The 21,515-nt window shown below is 42.6% G+C and overlaps 1 protein-coding gene and 1 non-coding gene across 4 annotated transcripts in view; both read right to left on the bottom strand.

Moving 5' to 3' along the window:
* LOC131925151 (contactin-associated protein like 5-1-like) overlaps positions 1-21,515 on the bottom strand; it is an 898,625-nt gene that overhangs the window by 379,594 nt on the left and 497,516 nt on the right. For all 3 annotated transcript variants that reach the window (XM_059280428.1, XM_059280429.1, XM_059280430.1), the window contains exons 9-10: positions 19,301-19,450; positions 15,063-15,234 (exon numbers count right to left, since the gene is read on the bottom strand). In XM_059280428.1, the coding sequence (XP_059136411.1) occupies positions 15,063-15,234; positions 19,301-19,450 (322 nt within the window). The remainder of the gene's footprint in view (positions 1-15,062; positions 15,235-19,300; positions 19,451-21,515) is intronic.
* On the bottom strand, positions 3,298-3,370 carry Trnak-cuu (transfer RNA lysine (anticodon CUU)). The gene has a single exon. It is a non-coding gene; the product is annotated as a tRNA-Lys (tRNA).

Here is a 21,515-nt window from a genome sequence, read left to right as displayed (position 1 = left end):
GAGAGAGAGAGAGAGAGAGAGAGAGAGGGAGATGCTAGACCACATTTGGCAGAAGTTGGCAGCATCTTTTTAGACCAGAAAATGGTGGAGTCTGACTAGCCAAACAAAAAATTAAATAAATAAATAAATGAATAAATAAATAAATAAACAAACAAATAAACAAATAAATTAATAACAGAGTGCTGTTTAAGGCACTGACAGGCCCTTTCCATAAAAATGAGGAAAAAGTAAAAGTTCACACTGTATATGATTACATTCTTGCTTTCCGGGCTCACGAGAAATCTTTATTTTTCAGTAATTTCACTCCAGACAGGAGCTGACGTGGACGCAAACTTATCAGCACCCTTCAGTGGCACTGCTTCTCCCCTTCCTACCAGACAAGCAGAGCCAACGTCACAGCTGCCAACAATGCCTCCAGGAGCTACACGGCTTCCTCAGGCATTCTACCCACATTTCACCATGGGGAGAGCACTCGTATCCTTAACAATCCCCACGGACAGCTTGTCTGTTTCTCCTTTCTCTTGAACTATCTTCTCTCCATACTCCTCTTCCATGGCAGACCTGCCCCATTTTTTTCTTAAAACACAACACTGTAATAAGGATATCATGCAAGCATGCTTCCTTCCACTGTATTATTTATAGATTACACTGCTGTGGCTTGCTTGTCTAATTTTACGATCGCCTTGCTAAACAGAAATACTCTTGCTATCTAGTGGTTACAGAAGGAGCACTTAACACCACGTGAATAATGACAGCTGGCACTGGTGGTGCTTTTATGAGGCATTCTTGCTTTTCAAATAGAGCAATATCTGGCCCTAACTATGTGGGAAATTTTCAAGATGAGAAAGAGGTGAAGGGCTGAATTCTAACTCTTAGATGGCATGTCATTATTTAATTGTGTTGATTGTGTATTTCAGGAAAGTGCATCACAGAGTCTGGATCGAGCTGGGAAAATGAGGCACTCCTTAAACTTCACTTCCTGTGATCCTGCCACACTGCAGATGCTGGGAATTATTGACTAGCACGGACAACCTCAGTAATGTGTGTTCTTCCCTTACACTTGCGCAAATCTCTACCAACTGGTTCTTATCCCTCCCCAGTCTGAAGGGTTTTAGGTGGATATTTTCAAATTCATTCTTCATCTTGAGTAAATACTGTTTGTAGCCAACATCAAAGGATGCTGTTTACTTGTGTACGCTTCATGTGTGGCTCATCCCCAATCACTGAGAGCAAATACTGTTAAAGTCTGGACTGTTCAAGTTACGACTCACGGAAAAGCACTGCTATCAGTAGAATGTATCATTTGACATCTAGACCTGTCTTCCAGAAAGGAAAATACAAGTACTCATTCAAGTAAAGGACATCTAGTCAAACAAGGAAAGAGCTGTGTGGATTATTGGGATATGGGCTCAGGTAGGGTTTGTGTGCAGTTTTAGTTCTTTCTGACAGTGCTGGGAATAGCTTCAAGAGCCTCACACATGCTAGGCAAGCACTCTACAGCAGTCAAACTGGTAAACTCCGGGTTCAGTGAGAGGCTCTATCTCAAAAAACAAGGTGGAGAGTGATTGGGGAAGACAACATGTGTGAGCAGCTGGCCTTCAGGATACACATGTACCTGTGCATCCACTCACATATGGGAGCATGCCACATAGACACCCATACACATAGTTAAAACCAGCTCTATTTGTATGAAAGTAATAAATGCTTATTTATGAAAGAGGAAGAACGGTCTAGGGATGAATTGTGTTGAAAAAAATCATCCTCTGCTACTTTATTTCCATGTCTAAAGCATGTTCCTATAATTTAAGATAGCATTATCTAGAGATTTCATACTACCAATTCACTATGCTTGGGGAAATAACTAAGCTAATGTGTGTGTGTGTGTGTGTGTTTGCATGTACATATGCATGTGCATGAGTGTACATATGTGTGTGTGGAGGCAGGAGGGCAACCTTGGCTGTCATTCCTCAGGATATTGTCAATCTTATTTTTTGAGACACAGTCCCTCAGTTTTACCCGAAATCCAGCAATTCAAGTAGGCTGCTTCGTGAATCAGCCTCAGGAATCCACCTGTCTCCAGCTCTCTTGAGCTGGGATCTCACATATGTAACCACCCTTGGCTTTTTAAGTGGGTCCTGGTACTCAAGCTCAGGATTCATGCTTGTCATGAAAAGCATTTTGCTGAGTGAGCTCCTTTTCATCTCCATTCATGGAAATTTGAATGCAGGGAGCATCTTATTCTTGAAGCCTCTTCTTTTGTGTTATTATTTGTGTTGAGTGTGGATTAGAAGAGACTATATTGCAGACTGGCTAGAGCTCTGAGAATATGCTGCTCTTTCCCAACGTTTGACTTCCTGTGGTTCGGAGATGCTGTAGATGTTGGACAATTATTTAACATCACTGAAAACAACAGTAATTTGTACCACTCTGCTTATTACTTGTTCAAACCATGCTGATTGGTTCTCACTCTCCCTCCACCAGTATGCAAGTCTTCATACACAAACTCCAGAGTTTCAGCTTAGCATGAATAAGCCTGCTAATTGGAGCGACCTTTACAATGTTTATTCCTCCTGTCATTTTCAGATACTTGGGACTCTCCAAATTGCCAGCTACAATACCCCACCTCCACTCTGGTGTTGACTTTGAACACATAGGCAGGCTTATCATTCATGTCTAGTTAATGTAGGTGTAACCTTTGTGATAGTAGGAACTAATTACAAGAAGGCAATCCCTTTAAGCATTGTAGCCAGGGAAGGGTTTGGGGAGGAGGCAGAAAAGGAAGTGGGGAGTACTAAAATAGACATGGGAGCTCCACATATACTCGGAATTTGAGAAAACATAGTATAATGTTATTTGTCTCAATGCAGTGACCAAATACCTTCCAGGAGCAGCTTAAAGAAGGAAGGCTTTACTTCGGCTCACTGTTTGAGGGTGAAGTCCACAGTGATGGGGAAAGCATGGCAGCACATATATGAGACAGATGGTACATTGTAGTGGGTAGCCATTCCAGCTTTGTTCTGGAAGTTCCAACCCCTATTGAGGTTCGGTAACTATCACGCCTACAAGGCAGGGCCAAGAGAGGGCCCTGAAGACACGAGATTGGGATGCGACATGCTCTCTTGCTGCTGGGAACCCGGACGCTAGAGGTGGACGACAGAGCTCTCCAGAGAACACCGCTGGACTACGTTGCGTCTTTCCCAGAACCCTCAACCTACTTATCCCTTCATTTGTAAGTTATGCCATTAAATAAATCTTTTAACTACGTGGAGTGGCCTTAATTAATTCACCAATATCTGGCACCCAACATGGGGCATGAACCCACGACCATGAGATTAAGAGTCTCATGCTCTACCAACTGAGCTAGCTGGGCTAGAACCTTCTTATTTAGACAAAAAGGGGGAGATGTAGTGGGTAGCCATTCCAGCTTTGGTCTGGAAGTTCCAACCCCCACTGAGGCTTCAGTAACTATCATGCTTACAAGGCAGGGCCAAGGGAGGGCCCTGAAGACTCGAGATCAGGACACACCATGCTCTCTTGCTGCTAGGAACCCGGATGTTAGAGATGGACCGACAGCTCTCCAGAGAACACCGCCAGACTATGTTGAGTCTTTCCCAGAACCCTCAACCTACCTATCCCTTCATTTGTAAGTTACACCATTAAATAAATCTCTTTTTAACTACGTGGAGTGGCCTTTATAATTTCACCAATAGTACATGAAGTCAGGAAGCAGAAATGGATGAATGTTTGTGCTCCAATCACTGTCTTCTTTTCATTCAGTTCCTGAACTCAGCCCATGGAATGGTGCTACTCACATTCAGAGTGAGTCTTCCCATCTTAATTAACTCAACCTAGAAATTCACTTAGAGACCTGCCAAAGGTTTGTCTTTTGTGGATTTTAGATTCTAGCAAGTTGACAATTATTAAGACACATAGGAGTTTTATTTTTAGCTGAAATATCCATTAGAATGTTCCTAAGAAAGGAGACTAGAACTCTGCACTCACACCCCACAGACTCACATCAAATAGAAACATCCAGGAGAACACAGCACAGAGCCCTCTGCCAGAGCTGTATAATCTCTCAGAAGTTCATTGATAGTGATCAATGGTGAGTTCTGAACAAATTTTTCTACAGAGTTTTATGAGAGGGACACCCATATCTGAATTCCCTGTCACACAATATATACCAGCCTTAATTTCAGACTATCTTTTAATGCTTCTGCATCTACATCAAGTTGCCTGTCCAGTTTGAGAACATGGGATTATTTCCATAATTATTTGGCCAGATTCTGTTTCTTAACCAGACATGGTGTCTCATGCCAATAACCCTACAAATTCTTAGGCTAAAGCGGAAGGGTTATTATGAACTCAATTCCAGACCTAACTCAACAAGGGAATTACATCTGGGCCAGCCTGGGTTATATAGTGAGATCCATCTCAAAAGGAAGAGAAAGGAGGAGGAAAAGAAAAAGAAGAAGGAGGGGAAGTAGGAGAAGGAGGAAGAGAAGAAGAAAGGTACAAAGAAATACTAATACTAATAATAATAATAATAATAATAATAATAATAATAATCTGTATTCTTTAACATCTTTATCAGAGGTTTCTGAAGACAGAGATCATTGACTGTGTTCAGTGTTCAACTACATTCTCAACTATTACCAAGGCACCTGGCTGCTGAGATGTACCAAACACTACATATGAATGAATGAATGTTCCATTTTAGTGAAATCAGACCTCATATATCCAAGGGCACAATCAAGCCAGAGCATATACTCTAGTATCAATGACACTCCTTCTTGTTCACTCCTCTATTGCAGGACAAGGAAATGAACATGGTATATAAATAGGTAGGGAGGAAAGATTTGACAAGACCACAGAGCAATATTAACAGTGTATAAGCTATCTCTCAACAAGTGGGAGCCAGATATGAGTCAGTACTCAATGGAGGATGTGCCACACTGTGAGGGATTATATCATGTACATGCATATATAAAGGCTATTTGGGATTCTGGAGTTCTTTTTGTGTGCAAGTACCAGGGGAAAATGTGTGTGAGTGTGTGTGTGTGTGTGTGTGTGTGTGTGTGTGTGTGTGTGTCTATGTGCACACACGTGCACATGCATGCATAATGCATATGTGTTTGAATACATGTGAAGACCAGAGGACAATCTCAAATGTCATTCTTTAGCTACCAGCCACTTTACTTTGGGTTTATGTGTTTAGATTGAAACATGCCTATTAGGTTAGGCCGCCTGCCACTGGGTCCCAATGCTCCACCTGTCTTCACCTCCCCTGGATAATACTCAAGCATCTGCTAATATATCCTATAGGAGGAGCGCAGCCAGCTACCCTGATAAAACCATGGCTGTTCACACTGAGCCAACTTGGAGTCTGCTACTGCACCTGGTGATTGGTGATGATGACCATCAGAATGCTGAGGGCGAATGAGAAAGAGACAGCAAAGCTAAGAGAGTCTCCAGCTGCCAATGGGAAAACCGAAGGTGGTACGTAGGTTCACCCCATATGGGCAACAGATGAGTCCACTGTTTGCTTCTCATCTGACTCCCAGTGTCTGGGGCTGGTGCCCATGTGGGCATGGGCATTGACTCCATGTTGGTTGGGGTTTATTTTTTTATTGCTTTAATCCTTTTTTGGGTCCTGAGTTTTGCCATTTGCAACCATCACTGCACTGATTGATCTTTGGCCTGGTGCACGCCTCATCAGTCAGCTTTCCTTTGGACATCTTTTTTCTCCCACTGTGTGGTTCGGTGTTGGTTGATTGTTCAGTGAGTTGGCTCCTTGGTGTTTTGTGTTTTTGGTGGTGAGTGTTGGGACCCCCTCTCCCTTTCCCTTTCCTTGTTTGTCTATTTGTCCAGTTAAGGAGGTACATCTTTCAATTTCAGTTCATCCAGTGCCTCCACATAAGGGTTGCCCCCCCAGAAGGTAGAACCAAGGAGCAGCTCCCTACTGCTGCTTCCTGTCTGGAGACACTGTGTGGGCAACTATGACCTAATAAACCATGGAAGTCCCCCACTAAGGACAAGACACCTGAGTCTGACACACTATCTGTGACCATTTGGCCTTCCTATTAATAATTATCATTTTCAAGTATCTGTTACAGTATGTGTCACAACAATGGTCCATCAAAAAGACCACCCTCCAGGTGCTCATGGTGCTACAGTCTCCTGAGCGTGGGCCTCCTCATCAGGGTATACAGGCTTGACTTATGGAAATACATAAGGCTGCAGCATAACTACTGCTCCCTCCACCTTGGCACAACACCCAGAGTAGCAATCCCTCAAGGGCTGGTAGTCAATGACGAGTAAGGACCTGTTTGGTAGACCAACCTAAGACAGTCACAGTCCATTATGCTGTATGTTATCTGAGTTGGGGACAAAAAGCATAGAAGCTCAGCACCTGCTGAGCTGCCAAATAAAATAAATAAAAGTGGATACATAGGAGGAGCACATCCAGCTACCCTGATAAAACTACAGCTGTTCCCACTAAGCCAACTTGGAGTCTGCTGATGTACCTGGTGACTGGTGATGATGACCGTCAGAATGCTGGGGGCCAATGAGAAAGAGACAACACAGCTAAGAGAGTCTCCAGCTGCCAACGGGAAATCAGGAGGGGGTATATAGGTTAATCTCATATCCCCAATAAGCAAGTCCACTGCTTGCTTCTCACCTGACTCCTGGTGTTTGTGTCATTGATGCTGCTCCTTCTCACCCCCTCCCCCAAGGGCTGTCCAGACAGGGCAACTCGAAACAATATCCAGCTGTTCTACATGGATGTGAGGACTGAACTCAATCTTCATGTTTGCAAATTGAACATGTTATCAAATGTGCTATCTGCATTTGTTTTTAACATCTTCTAAGTATAAGATGTATGTAGTATCCCTCTGAAAATTGACAGCTGTATAGAAAAGAGTGAAATAGCTAGTTGTGTGCAAACTTGGGCCAAAATGTAAAGAGCAGAGGCTTTATCCACCACCCCAATATCTAGAGTTTGATTCCATTGTAAAGTAAGGTGGTGTACAGTGTGTGCTAATATTATTTTCCCTTTCTCACAAGTAGAGAGACAAGCACTTCCTTTAGGCATTTGGAAATCTAGACTGATGGTGACCACACGTAAGCAACAATGATACCTGGGCAGATGGTTCTAGCTAGGCATTTAGAAGCCTCTGTCATTTTAAGTACTAGGGATGAGGCTCAGGGGGTAGAGTGGATGGCTAGAGTTTACAAGGTCCTGGGTTTGATTTGGTTCTACTCAGACTAGGCATGGTGGCACTCAGCTATCATCTCAGCACCTGGGAGGTAGAGGTAGAAGGATGAGTAATAGAAGATCATCCTTGGCTATATAGAGGGTTTGAAGCTAGGCTGGGCTATAAGAGACCCTATCTCGAATTTAATTACTTAATTTACTACATAAAATTTTTAAAGAGTCCATATCATAGATAAATGAACAAGGTCTTATTTGTGTTCTGTGAATTTCTTACGGGAGATCAGAATTTAAAACAAAAATGGTTAAATTTATAAATTTATTTTTCATAGCAGCAGTAGTCAGCTACCTTTTGAGGATGCCAGATCCAATTTTCTCACCAACTCAAATTGTTGAGCTACTTTTCCTTCTAATTGTATCTGTTAATGATACTGACAACGGCAATCAGTGCTTCCTTTGAGACCAGCGCTTTCCCTCTCAGGCCCAAAGAGTGCACATCAGTGAGATAAGGAACAAACTAGATGTTACATTGGTTGTGTAGCAGGAGCCTCTTTAACAGGATAAACAGATGGGGAGCCCTTATCAGGGTGTCAGATGAAGGCTCATTGAGTTATTGATCTTGGGAAGAGATCAATACAGAGGAATCTTTTATCTTTCTAATTATTAATTTAGCAATGGTTCTGCCTCATAGAAGTGACTTGAGAATGTAAACTCATCTTTTCTAATGTTTCATCTGTACCAAAAGCAGCCTTGGCTTCTGTGTTTCAGAAACTGCATTTCTTAGTATTTCTCAGGAAGGCAGTGCAGGCAGCTCTTGACAGCACCTTTCTCAAAGCTCTGAACAGCCGTTCCACGCCTCACTTGCCAAACAATAGACCTAAGAACAAACTCTGGTGATAATTCACTGGGCCATTGTTATGTCTTTGTGTTCAGCATTAGTATTTCAGACTGTCAGTCAGTGAGGGAAACTTCTCACCACAGCCTTATGGGAAAGCAGGAAGTGCCACCCCCAGTGTGGTTGGCGGTTTGTATTTTCTGTGAATAAAAGCACCCAGTGTCCTCCTTAGTTCCTTTCCTCATTGCTGTGACAAAATATCTGATAGGAAGGAACTTAAGGGCCGAAAGGTTGTTTCTGGTTCACAGTTCTAGGGATACAATCCACAGCAGCAGAGAAAGCATGGTGACAGGAAGCAGCTGGTCATATTGTCTCCATAGTAGGGAAGCTGAATGCAACAGGAAGTAGGCTCTGCTATCAAACGTCAAGGCCCAGTCCCAGTGATCCTCTTCATCCAATAAGGCTCCCTCTCCTAATAGTTGCCATAATCTTCCCAAACAGCACCTCCAACTAGGATCCACATGATCAAACACATGTGCCTATGGAGGACATTTTACATTCCAACCACAACAGTGACCTTCCTTTGCCCAAGAGGAAAGTGACACTTTATCAACAAATTGATCAACTTTCCTTGTAAAAACAACTGACAAGAGAGATCAGGCTGATAAGAGAGCACAGATGCCCTCCTTCAAGGAAACTTACAGTAATGAAATCCAGTTTCCTGTTCCTTAGAAGCCCCATTTCTCCCTTCATGTCTAAAGAGGAAAGAGGTGAGGGCGGACGACGCCCTTTTAAAAATAGATGAGGATTCAGTATGGTTTTTACTGAGGAGTTCTAGATGGACTGCTCATACTGAAGTAACTCAGAGTCTACCTCTGTGCAACCGTCTTTCAGGCTAATTATGAAGTTTTACCCTTCCATAACCATCCCCAAGAACTAGGTAAAGCCAAAGATTTCGACTGGAAACCTTAATTCTCAGTATGTTCTGGGTCTTAGTATGTTCTTCATAGTACCCCATGTTCTTGCAGTGCATGCAAGCACACATAGTTGAAGATGCATGTGCACATCTGTGTGGTGCATGTGAAGAACAGAGATCAATGGTACAGGTCTCCTTCAATCATTCTACAAACCATTTGTATTTTTAAGGCCAGTATCCTCACTGAATCTGCCACTGGTTGATTTAGGGAGACTACTTGGCCAGAGAACCCAAGGGATCCTCCTGTCTCTGCCTCCTCATGCTGGGCCTGTAAGTACACCCCTCTGACTGACTTTTGTGGGTGCTGCATTCCAAACCCACATGCTTTGGCAGCAAGCACATTACCAACTAAATGGTCTTTCCAGCTACTACAATGTGTGAGTTCTGACCCAACATAGAAACACATCACTTTCTGCTTCACAATCCTGCCAAAGAGTTTGGAGATTCCGTTCTCTGCATGTTAGAGAGAGCACTGTGAAGAAACAGCCTGATTCTCTCCAAGCAGATTTGTTGATGTATAGCCTGTTTCTGCTACATGTTGGCTCTAAGGCCTTGGGAAGGTTACTTAGCATCTCAAATTCTTTATTAGAAAATGTAGTTAATGATGATCCCTACTGTTAGTATCACACACACACACACACACACACACACACACACACACACACACACTCACTCACACTCACACATACTTGGCCTGGCTCATAGCAAGTATTATTTAAAGATAAACTACTAATTTCACTCTTAGTTAGATTGCAGACTTTTTGTTGTTCTGTCAAGTTCCTTGGGCCTTGACTTCCAGTCATTGCTAGGCACTGCTGTTAACAGGTGCAGCCTTCTGCTCATGTAAACAGATGCTCACTACTTCCCATATTCTCAGTCCTACACTATTCCATCCACAACATGTGCCTGGGCTCTGCTCCTTGACCTCCCTAAACCCAGCCCACTCCTCAGGTTCCTCTTTCCTTGATGGCACCCTCCTCTACTTGATCAGGCCACCCAAGCACTTTCTATTCTTTGGAACTTTAGCAACAGTTCCTATACATGTCCATAAACTCAGGAATTGGCAAACACTGGGGATGAGTCTGGCTCCTGTGATCCTTAAGCATGCAACCTTGAACAATCAGTTGATGAACTTCCCTGGTCACTAGTGACAACCCCACAGATCTCAAATGTGATTGTCCCTAAGAATCACCAGGAGAACTTCTTAAAATTTCAGGCATGTGTTCTTTCCTACCCCATTCTGGACTAACTAACTCCTTTAAGATTTATTTTATTTTTTTAAAACTATATGTATATATTTGTGTAGGACTGTACATGGGAGTGCAGACATCCATGGAGGCCAGAAGAAGAAGTCAGGTCCCTGGAGCTAGAAGTACAAGTGGCTGTGAGCCACCAATATGGGTGCTGGGAATCAACCCTGGTCCTCTCCCAGAGCAACAAGGACTCTAACTGTAGAACTATCTCCTAGAACTAGAAATTTCCTTTTCTAACAAGTTGCACTGTGCACTGCGATGTTGTGCATGGGCCACACCTGAAGAACCACTTGGGTTTTGTAGGACTGTGGAGAGAGTCAAATGAAATAATGTTTAAAGAATGCTTATTCAAGAATTACATAAAATACAACTTTTCCCTTTCCTCCATGAAACAGGGCAAACAAGGATTGGGAAAAAAAAGCAGCAGAGATGCGCCTGTTCTGATTTTGGCCCCATTTCACGCATGAAGGGAGAATTCCATCTTGTAGCATTTCTCACTTAGAGAGAGGAGCTCAGATTGTGTGGGCATTGCCCTTACCATGGCTTTCCTGGCACCTGATATAAAAGCTTTCAGTTTTAGATAAGCGCTCAGACATATGTATTACCCAGCAAAGCAATCTTTTTATATTACCACTGTTTTTAACACACACCCACACATGAGGTGGGCTGTATCAAGAGTCTGTTTGTGGAGATTATCCAACATAATGTTTTCTCATCCTCTGTGTTTGTAGTTCCCCATGCTCAAGCTGAGAAGCTGAGAATCTTGACCAGAGAGCGAGACACATGCTTTTCTTAGTGGGAAATGTGCTAGGAGAAAAAGAACCAGATATGGAGGGGAAAACTGTGTTTTCTAACATATTTGGCTGCAGGAAACTGAATACAACACTGGTTTGTGTGTGATCCACCCTGTGGAAAAAGCAAATGGTTTGCATTTTCAAAGGGAATAGAAAGAAATCTCCTTAGGATACAATCTCAGAGACCAGGGCAATATCCCCTGCTTCCATAATTGATATTGCACCCTCCATGTTATGTTCATTTCTGTGTGTTTGAGACTGGGACTGAGTGATATTCAAGAGCCTCCTCCAGTTGCATTGCTGTGTGAGGGCAGTCCACAGGGAATGGGACTTGTGACATCCAAAATTTTCCTAGCATTACAGAAAGCTGAATAAAAATCGGTGTCTGTCAGTCTTAATGAAGGTTTATGAACATTGTTTGTGTGTGTGTGTGTGTATGTGTATATTATGTGTATGTATGTGCACATATACATGCCTGTGCACAAGTGTGGAGGCAGGAGGGTGTCAGGCATCATCCTCTATCATTCTCCACCTTATTCTCTTGAGGCAGGTTCCTATCTTGAACCTGGTGCTTGTGGTAATTATGCTGTTTTTCCCTAACTAGGCCGGCAGCCAGCAAGCACCAGGAACCTCCCAGCTCTACCTCCCACAGCATGAGGGTTACAGTGGTCATGTGTCACCACCCATAGCTTGTTATATGGGTGCTGGGATCTGAACTCAGGATACATGCTTGTGAAGCAAGTACTCTTAGCTACATGTCTCCAGCCATAAAACAATGTTTCAAACGCTGATTTTAAACAACTGGAAAGAATCAGAACCTACCAGTTTGCAAGCACAATTTCAAAGGGCCTGTAAGAGTCCAAGGAGGAGCTACTTAAGATTTTGGAAAACGTGTGCCTTTTTTTGGTGAAGACTGCCATGGCCTTCCCATACTTCCCCCAAAATGACCAGCACTAAGACATTTAAATATGTAAATGGCACAGTGAGGAACAAAGAAATAAAATCCTCAATGTGTAGGTGGGCCCCATTTCACTGTGAAGGAAGAAAAACACACAGAAGGCAAGGTTAGAGGTCTCAGTGTCTGAGGTCCCAGAAGAGACACTCAGTGCCCCTTGGGAAACTGCTGGGAAACCACAGCCAGAGCATCCCCCACCCCTGCTATCCCTAGTAGGCAAGTTCTTACCAGCTGGCTAACAATTCACGTGGATTAACCCATGAAAAATAGAACGGACGCAGGTTGTCAGTGGAGGTTGGAGGGGTACTGTTGCCCCTCTGTGGGACTGTCATGCCAGGGCACCCACCTATTTGGCTTACATCCTGAAGAGATGTACTGTCCCACCTGCCAAGTAGGTGGTATGCCTTGGAACTGAGCAGGAGGATGTGAGCACGGGCTGGAGTACAGCTGACTGACAGGAACGGGGTTGACATATAGCCACTCCCACACTGCGTAGCTAGTACCCAGGACTGGTTGGACTGATTTGGGTTAGGAACTTTGTAAGTGCTGTGTATTCTCTCTGCCCCCAAGGCTGCTGGTGTAAATAAACTGCATCTCCCGATGGTTAAAAAAAAAAAGTAAAGGAGTTTTTCATGAACCCAAAACCTAACTGTAGCAGCTGGCTAGGGAGCCCCAGAGGCCCCCCTGTGTCTGCTTCCCCAAGCAGTGAGGCTTTTCTCTCCTTGCTTGACTTCTGACCTCTGGCCTCTAGCCTCTTTATTTTACACATTTATTGTTGCTCCTTGTTTACATATATATGCACTTTTATGGCATTTATCTTTATTATAAAAAAGAAAAGAAAACACAAAACTCAGGAAACACCTGCCTTTGTAACCCTTCTCGCCCATCACAGATGTCAAACAAATGTAAATTAGATCAGTAGGAGACCAAACAAAGCTTTGGCCACAGTTTTCCATTTTGTTAGAGAAAGCAAATCAACAGAAACATGCCATTTGCCCACTAAACGAAACACTTTCCTCATTACACAATTAACCAGAGCACAATTGTATGTAATATAATTACTCAAGACTACAATTATACAGAAGTAATGATGCAGGGTAGATGGCAATGACTTCCATGTAATCAAAAATAATGAGAGCTTCCTTGATTGTATATTAAGGTATCAAAGAGATCCCAATTGACAAATGTCCCGGTATTGATCTGCAGTACATAAAATACTGCACCAGCTGATGGATTGGGAAGCTTCTCCCTTGCCGGAATATAGACTTGGGGTGGTAGCCATTCCCTGTAAAAGCTTGATTTGGAGATTTCTAAATTAGCACATTTTAATGAAGCACACATTCAATTACCCACTCTCACAGCTGGTCAAATGGGAAAAAAAAAGGCACAAAGATCAAGAAGTCAGTGTGGACAAAGAAAACAAGAAGTCAGTGTGTTGTATTGGTGATCCCATGTGAAATGGTATTTATTATCAGAAATGTGTGTTATGTTCTATCTAGTTACAGGAGTCATTTCCAGCATTAGCAGAGACCATGTTCTGTACGGCTGATTTCCCATGTTTCCCAGGAAAGGCACCTGATACTTTTCATCATTTCTCCCCTGGACTGGGATACTCACCTCCCAAACTCCCTTAAGTCTGCCCTGCATTTTCCAAACTCATGTTTCTATCCACCAAATGTGGTGGTGTTCTTTCTTAGTTTTTACACAGAGTGTGGAATCAAATTCTGTAAACACAAAGGCCCTCTTTGTGAAGATTCCAGGTTCACGTTCCCAGCTGTATGGAAGCCATGTGCCTTCCCTGCATTACCTATGAGCTTAACTATAGCAATTGAACTTAAGACATGATAAATTGCAAGACAAGGCATCAGTTACTTGCTATGGAGGAAATAAGTATTGCCAAGGAAATTATCATAGCTATTAGTTATAAAATGCATCCTAGTACTAGAGATTTTAAATGCAAAATCAAAAGCATTTTGAACTGATGATACTTGTGAGCCATGTTGTTTCTATGCAGTTCTATGGCAGTTTCCTCCCAGCTTTCGGCTACCCTCACCTTTGTCAAGCATGATTTCTCCTTATCCTTTAAGATGTAATGCATTCCCAAACTTCCTCAGTCTCATTCCTTAGTCTCACAGTGGTACCAACTTACTGGTACCATGTGTCCTTACTGGTACCACATGTTTCACAAATAGGTATATTTGAGATTATGGCAATAACTAATTAATGTAACCAAGGACTTCTAATACAAGCACATATGTAAACACTTAACAAATCATATTTACCCACTGGCTCATTGATATCTTCAAGGGGTAAGCAGAATTAGAAAAATGAAGCAAGTAGGTAAACAAGGAATATGGCAAAATCCTGCTGAAATTCACCGTCCATTCTCTTTGGTTTTCTGACTTTAAATCTAGAAATTTCCAAAGTAAGAGGAGCCAAATCCCAGGAGAGACACACCTGGACACTGAGTGTCATGCTAGATTTCTGCATTGCAGAATAAAAGAACTGATTCTCGCTAGCTTACTATCTGGTCTCTTTGAAACTAAAGAAACAGTGGGTGGGGTTGGTGGCAGCTAGGACCAGCCATCCCCAACTGAAGTCATCCATGTTGAACACAGCAAGCCCTTAGTGGAGATTTCCTGAAGCTTTGTGCCGTTATAAGAAGGATACCCAGAGAAGGCAAAGAAGGAAATGGTTTAGGGGAGAAGCAATTCCTCCCTTCTTTACGCTTTACTCTTAACTTGAAAGTAATCAAATGTTGTTTATGCATAAAATTTTAATCCTTTCACAAATTTGTATTTTGATTTAATTTGCATATCCCATTTACTTCAAGTCAACACGAAGAGAGACTCAACTAATTTACACCGTTTTTCTCTGGGCCTGAAATCCTTTCAGAAATATTTTCCATTAGGAGACTCAATTATGTCTAATGTGTCTAATGTCAGTGGATTAGAATTTTGCTTTAAGAAACTCATATAGAGAACAGTGAGAACGGGAAGGGGTGGGAAACAGAGGAGACGAGACAATAATTACCTGTCTTTGATGCTACACAGATCAATGTGTAAATCACTAAAATTCCCCAGGGAACCTTGCTGAACTGAAATGAGGTCCTTGGGCTGGTTATCAATAAAGATGAGCCTCATGCAGCCTTGGAAAGCCTTAATGGGATTTAAGCATTGGGAATCGGTGAGATTGTCGGGGCACCCTGTGGGACAGAGAAAAAAGATGAAGAACACTGAAATGATCTGTCATTGCTTTGGCAACCTATTGATGGAAGACCTTGAGGTCTAATTATTTGGGCAACTTTTTATTCACAGCAAGACAAACTTTTGTTGTAAATCCTAGCTCAGGAGAAAGGGCAGAAATGATGTAAAATGGGTATATTCAGTCATTATAAAGGAAAAAAAGTACCATAGGGAATATCATTGGTGTAACTTTTACCTTAACTCCAACCATGTGTTTCTGTGTGTATGGTGTGTGGTGTGTGTGTGTGTGTGTGTGTGTGTGTGTGTATGTGTGTGTGTGTGTGTGTGTGTGTGTGTATGTGTGTGTGTGTGTATTTGCCTGCAGATGCAATGCTTTATGTGGGCACGTGTAGAAGCCAGAGGTTGATATCAGTATGTCTTTTTCTACCACTTTCCATTTTATTCTTTGAGATAAGGTCTCTTTGTGAACCAATGTACATAGATGGACTGGTAATGAGCTCCAGGGATCTGATTTCACTCTTTACTTTTTATGACACTGTCCCTTCACCCAACCTGGAGCTTGCTGGTTGGGGTAGACTGGGTTATTGGAGAGCCTCGGGAGCCTGTTTATCTCAGCACTGGAATTCAAGGTGTTTCATGACATGCCCAGTATTTTATAGGTATTGAGAATCCAAACTCAGAATCTCATGCTTGCATGGCAGGCATTTTATCAATTGAGTCTCTCTCTCTCTCTCTCTCTCTCTCTCTCTCTCTCTCTCTCTCTCTCTCTCTCTCTCTCTCTCACACACACACACACACACACACACACACACACTTTTTTTCCTGCTGGAAACCTATTCGTCTTTCTTTTGAATGACATCATTCTCATATTGTTCACAAATTGTAAGTGCTTGGAAATGTTGGATCTGTCTCAAAACACACATCTAAATTCACAATGCAATTCTGAATTACACTTTCTTTCTAAAGAAATCATGCTCTGCTAAGGATGGCAGCAGAGTAATTGTCTGGTTAATTGTGGAACATTAACAGGCTTAGTTCACGAGAAAGGTACTCTCAAAAGCCAAGCAGGATTTTTGACATGCTGTGCAAAGCAAATCCAGACATTAAGAGAACTGCGGGCTTAAGTGCACATGGTTATAGGCTGTATTAGCACATGTGAAAGGTTAACACCATACCTCTTAAAGAGTGTTCTTTTAGAGATAAAAACGCTTTGTCCCTGTTTAGCATCACCTGCAGCCAAGACAGCCTACTCCTCACTAAGAAAGGTGAAGACCAAGGAGGTTGATGAGTATGTGTGCTCTTACAAACTCCATCTCGGTGGTTTTAATAGGTTCAGAGCATATGGTAATGCACGCTTGAAAACACAGCAATAACCCATAAATAATAGGGAATTATTTCAGCCATCTCTAATAGACAGTCACTGTGGGGCTGAAGCCCAGTAGCTGGTTAACAGCTCACAGGCACACTATAAAATGAAGAGATGCTACAACTTCTAATTGAAGCTGTAGAGAGAATTTATGGAAGTTGACTATTATTGCTGAAGCTCGTTTTTCACCTTCCTTAAGTTTACAGTCTGTGTGTGAGGGTTTGTTTAAACACTGTTCAAATCATAGATAAATTTTCACATTCTAAGTCTAGCACTCCTGAAAACACACCCAGAATTTAGCAATATTCTAGCTCGGGGACGAGAGCCATTTTACTTCTGTGATATTTCAGATGATTATTATAACATGATTATTCAAAGCCATTTTGCCTGCAAATAAATTCCTGACCATCAGTCTTTCTTCATTGCTAAAATATAGTATGTGATATAGAATGCACAGCTTAGAATTGAGGCCATTGCTCTGCATTTGTTCTCATTCATTTGCTTTCACTAGGGGGCTGCAGTGAACACAGATTTGAATCTTCTCCATATATGCGCTGTCTCTATAGCTGTCTACAGATTATTATGATTTCATTAACCTTTGAATGACAGTGTATATGAGTATGGGTGCACAAATGCCACAGCCCATGCATGTATATCACAGGACAATTACAGGAGTTGGTGCTTTCTACCTTGTCTGAGAATGCGTCTTCTCTTTGCTACTGTGTACACCAGGTTAACTGGCATAGTTGCCTGAAGGTTAGACATGTGCTACAGAGGCTAGCTTTCCGGGGGGCTCTAGGCATCCAAATACAGGTCCTATGCTTACCAGCAAGCACTTTATGACTAAGCTATCTCTCCAACATACAGATTTTTTTTATTTCAACAAACAGCAGCCTTATTATCTATCACGTGGAAATATTATCACCTAAAAGTATATGCTACTTTTGTGGATGTAGTGGCGATTGTAGGTGAAGGACAGTGGCACTTTCTCATGCTAAAATCCAACCTTGATCATGTTCCACATTGCTTCCTTCCAAGGAGACCCTACATATGATTTCTGTACCTGTGCAAAGACCCTTTGGTGTTTCAAGCCTTCCATATATTTCCTTGGAAAGAAAGGGATGATTTGCAGATTTTGGAGCTAAGAGACTACAGGGTTTGGGGTGTAGCTCAGTGTAGAGTGTATGATTAGTTTGTGAAAGACTCTGGGTAACTACTGTGTATGTTTTATTGCTATTATTATGTTAATTATTATGCATGAGCAAGAGGGAGTGCAAGCAAGCATGTATAGCCATGCATGTGTGGAATTCAGAAGAGAGATTTATGGAGCCCACTCTACAGATTCTAAGGATAGAACACAGTTCCTCAGGTTTAAGCAACAAGCACCTTTTCCCAGGAAGACTTCTTGCCATCTCTTCAGTGAATGCTATTTTTCAGTGCTTGTCTTCAGTTACCTCATGGGAAGGAACTGTCAGCTCTAGGGCAGGGTCATTTCATGTTCACATTGACAAGATCTGAACCAGTTTGTGCCACTCTCTACACTCTGTAGGGGAGGGTATGGGGGAGAGTTGGGGTTGGGTGTGCGTGCAGTGCTTTGTGTGGGGAGTGTGCATGGGGTTTGGGTGTGCATGTGGTGCTGGATGTGGAGAGTGTACATGGGGTTTGGGTGTGCATGTGGTGCTGGATGTGGAGAGTGTACGTGGGGTTTGGGTGTGCATGTAGTGCTGGATGTGAAGAGTGTGCATAGGGTTTGGCTTTTACAAGCTGAGCAAGTCCTCCACCACTAAGCTTCACTAAGCCTGAAATCAGCTCTTGCTTCTACCTCCCAGCAAGTCTGAAATTGTTGTCTGTGTTCTAGAAAAGTGAGTCCAGAGACTGTATCTTAAGAGCTTGAGGACAGAGGGCCATGAGGACTAAGTTCCCTTTAGGTGTGGCTTCTGTAAGACAGACCATGACTACAGAAACAGGCACTATCTCTTTTAATAAAAGATACAGTTAAAATACTAAACAATGCATGGCATGTATTGTGTGAGAGAAGAATAAATAAGAATTGAAAAACACTCAACATGGGTGCATTTTTAAAAACAGTAAAATGCCGCATAAGCTTTGTCCACCCGTTTGATTTGTTTGTGTCACAAGTGTTGCAAGGGTTCAGGAAACACCAGAACGAGCAGCCATTCAGGAAGAGCAATGGCTCCCCTGTGGAGCCCTAGCTCCTGTCCCCTTTGCTCTGGCTCCGTCCACGGGTGTGGGTGATCTCCAAGACATGGAACAGCGGAGATGAGGCTCACAAGTAAGGTGGCAGTGGACCGACCTAGATGGCTGAGCAGGCTGGTGGTGCCTCCCACTTGAGTTTCCCCCCTTGCACGTACTTGCTGACACTCAGATCCTTTTCACTAAGTTTTCAGCTGAGTTTTTTCCTTTCCAGTATGACCAAGGAGCTTGGCATGGCTACAAGAATCTCCTTCGATGAGTTATGTAACCCAGCTCTTACAGATCCAGGTCCTTCTGTCCTCAACACTGTCCTAGATAGCTTACATTTGCACAGTAGTCTGAGGTAATGGTTTCTCACTGTTTGGAGCTTGTGTGCATGCATGTATGCATGCAGGGCTATGAGTAGGACTGTGTATTTGATAAAGCACATGGTGGAATAATTCCCCTGTCATTTTATTTGAAGTCTCTAAGGATAGAGAATTTACCTCCAAAGTAGTAACTATTTCCAGAGTAAATTTGCAGCTGGGAGGTGTCTGCAGCCGGGGAAGCAGCATCATTATCCACAGTGAGGGTGACACGGTTTCTCCTGGCATTGATGCTAACCGAGTGCCACAGGCCGTCATTCAAGTCACTGCCTGCAAAAGAAACAGGAAGGGCTGGTTCACGAGAGTCAGCTCTCTCCTCGGCCTTACGTTACAGCATAGTCTCTTTTCCTGAGCCATTTCTGACAGTTTAGGTTATGAAACAAAGGGGACAAACCCAAATATGTGGGGCATCTGTGCCAAATAAAGGCATGCTATATATTAATTAGGATGGTAATGAGCGACTGCAGAGGTAAAAGCTGAAGAAAAAAAAAAAAAAAACTCTTAAAATGATACCAGCAATTATATCCCCAGATACAATTGGTTTTTGGTTTTGTTTTAATTGATGGTTCCAAAAATCAATACCAAGACCTAGCATATCCTATGCAAGCTCTCTACCCCTGGGCTTCACTGGCTCTGGTAAATTATTTAATTATACAGGGTTGATGGGGGAATGTCATTCTGCATGCCGTGAAAATGTGTTGTTCTGAGTGGTTGATAAATAAAGCTGTTTGGCCAATGGTGAGGCAGAATAAGGTTTGGCAGGACATTCTAAAGAGAGAGAGGAAGGAAGAAGACAGAGCAGGGGAGACACTGCCAGAAGAAGGAAGATGTAAAGGTACTGGTAACCCACAAGCCACATGGCAAAGTATAGATTTATAAAAATGGGTTAATTTAAGATGTAAGAACTAGATAACAAGAAGCCTGCTGTGGCCATAGTTTAAAAATAATATTAGCCTGTGTGTGTTTATTTGGGTCTGAGTGGCTGCAGGACTGGTGGGTGAGAGAGATTTGTCCTGACTGCAGGCCAGACAGGACACAGAAAAACTTTCAGCTACACAGGGTAATTGTCTTAATTTCTTTTCCTGTTGCTGTGATAAAAATACCCTGACAAAATTAACTCAAAGCATTTATTTCATCTCACAGTTCAAGGATACAGTCCATGGTATCAGGGAAGTCAAGCAGCAGAAGCAGATGGTTACATCACACTCAAAATTAGGAAACAGAGAAGGATGGGATGAATGCATGCTGCTGCTCAGCTTGCCTTCTTCACTGTACACAGTCTAGGATCAGATGCCAAGCCCAGAGAATGGTCCTGCCTACCATTAAGATGGGTCTTCCTACATCAACCACTTCCAGGGAGTCCCTCATACATATTCTCAGTCTAACCTTAATTTCTGTAATCCATCTTGAGTTTTTCTGAAGGCTTGCTCCTAGATGAATCTAGATCCCATCAAGGTGGCAATTAACAATAATCATCACCACTACACAAGTGCAGTTTCATTTAAGAGTGTAATATGCTTTGATCATATCCTCTTCACTATCCTGCCAGCCTTCTCCATGCCCCACACTGGCTCATTATCCAGACATGCTTGCTTCCACTTTCACGTCAGATTACTGAAGTGGACAAGTTCAGTCCCATTGTAAGGCAGAAAGAGTTCCCCACTGAAGTCAGGATCAGATTAATTGAACACCAACTCTAGAAATTTTAATATATTTAGTTGACTGTATGTGTGTGTGTGTGTGAGGGTACGTGTGTGTGCCCACATGTAGAAGTCAAAGGACAGCTTGTGTGAATTGAATCTCTCCTTCCACTACTTGGATCCCAGGAATAGATCGAATGTGCTCAGGCTCAGCGTCAAGCACCTTTACTGGCTGAACTGTCTTCCTGTACTCCAACAGTTTTTTCTAAGTTCATCATAAAACATTGCCCGAGTCACCCGCCTTCCCTGATCTCTGTCTCTTCACCTGCACATATGGTCATACCGGTTTGGCATCACTGTTACAGGGATCAAACATAATCAGGGGACAATTCCCAGAGCATTTGGCAGGCCACAGTTTGCTTATTAAAAACAACCCATCCTAATCCCTTGCCCCAGATCTCTTTCAGCTGCACTGCAACACTGACCTACCTTCCTGAGGAAGCTGCATTAGGAATTAATCATGAAGGGCCGGTTATTTTCTTTTGAAATTTTTCCATCTATGGAGACCACTGTTCGATTATGGCCCACTGAACACTGAGGGAAACGGCTCTATTGACTGCTCAGGCATCAATAACAGAACTGATACATGCTCATTGTTCAAACCATCTTCAGTGTGCCTGGCTGTACACCAAGCT

The sequence above is a fragment of the Peromyscus eremicus genome, chromosome 15, assembly GCF_949786415.1.
Source record: "Peromyscus eremicus chromosome 15, PerEre_H2_v1, whole genome shotgun sequence".
Classification (NCBI taxonomy): domain Eukaryota; kingdom Metazoa; phylum Chordata; class Mammalia; order Rodentia; family Cricetidae; genus Peromyscus; species Peromyscus eremicus.
The sequence above is the reverse complement of the archived record's forward strand: the minus strand, read 5'-3'. Positions and strand labels throughout refer to the sequence as shown.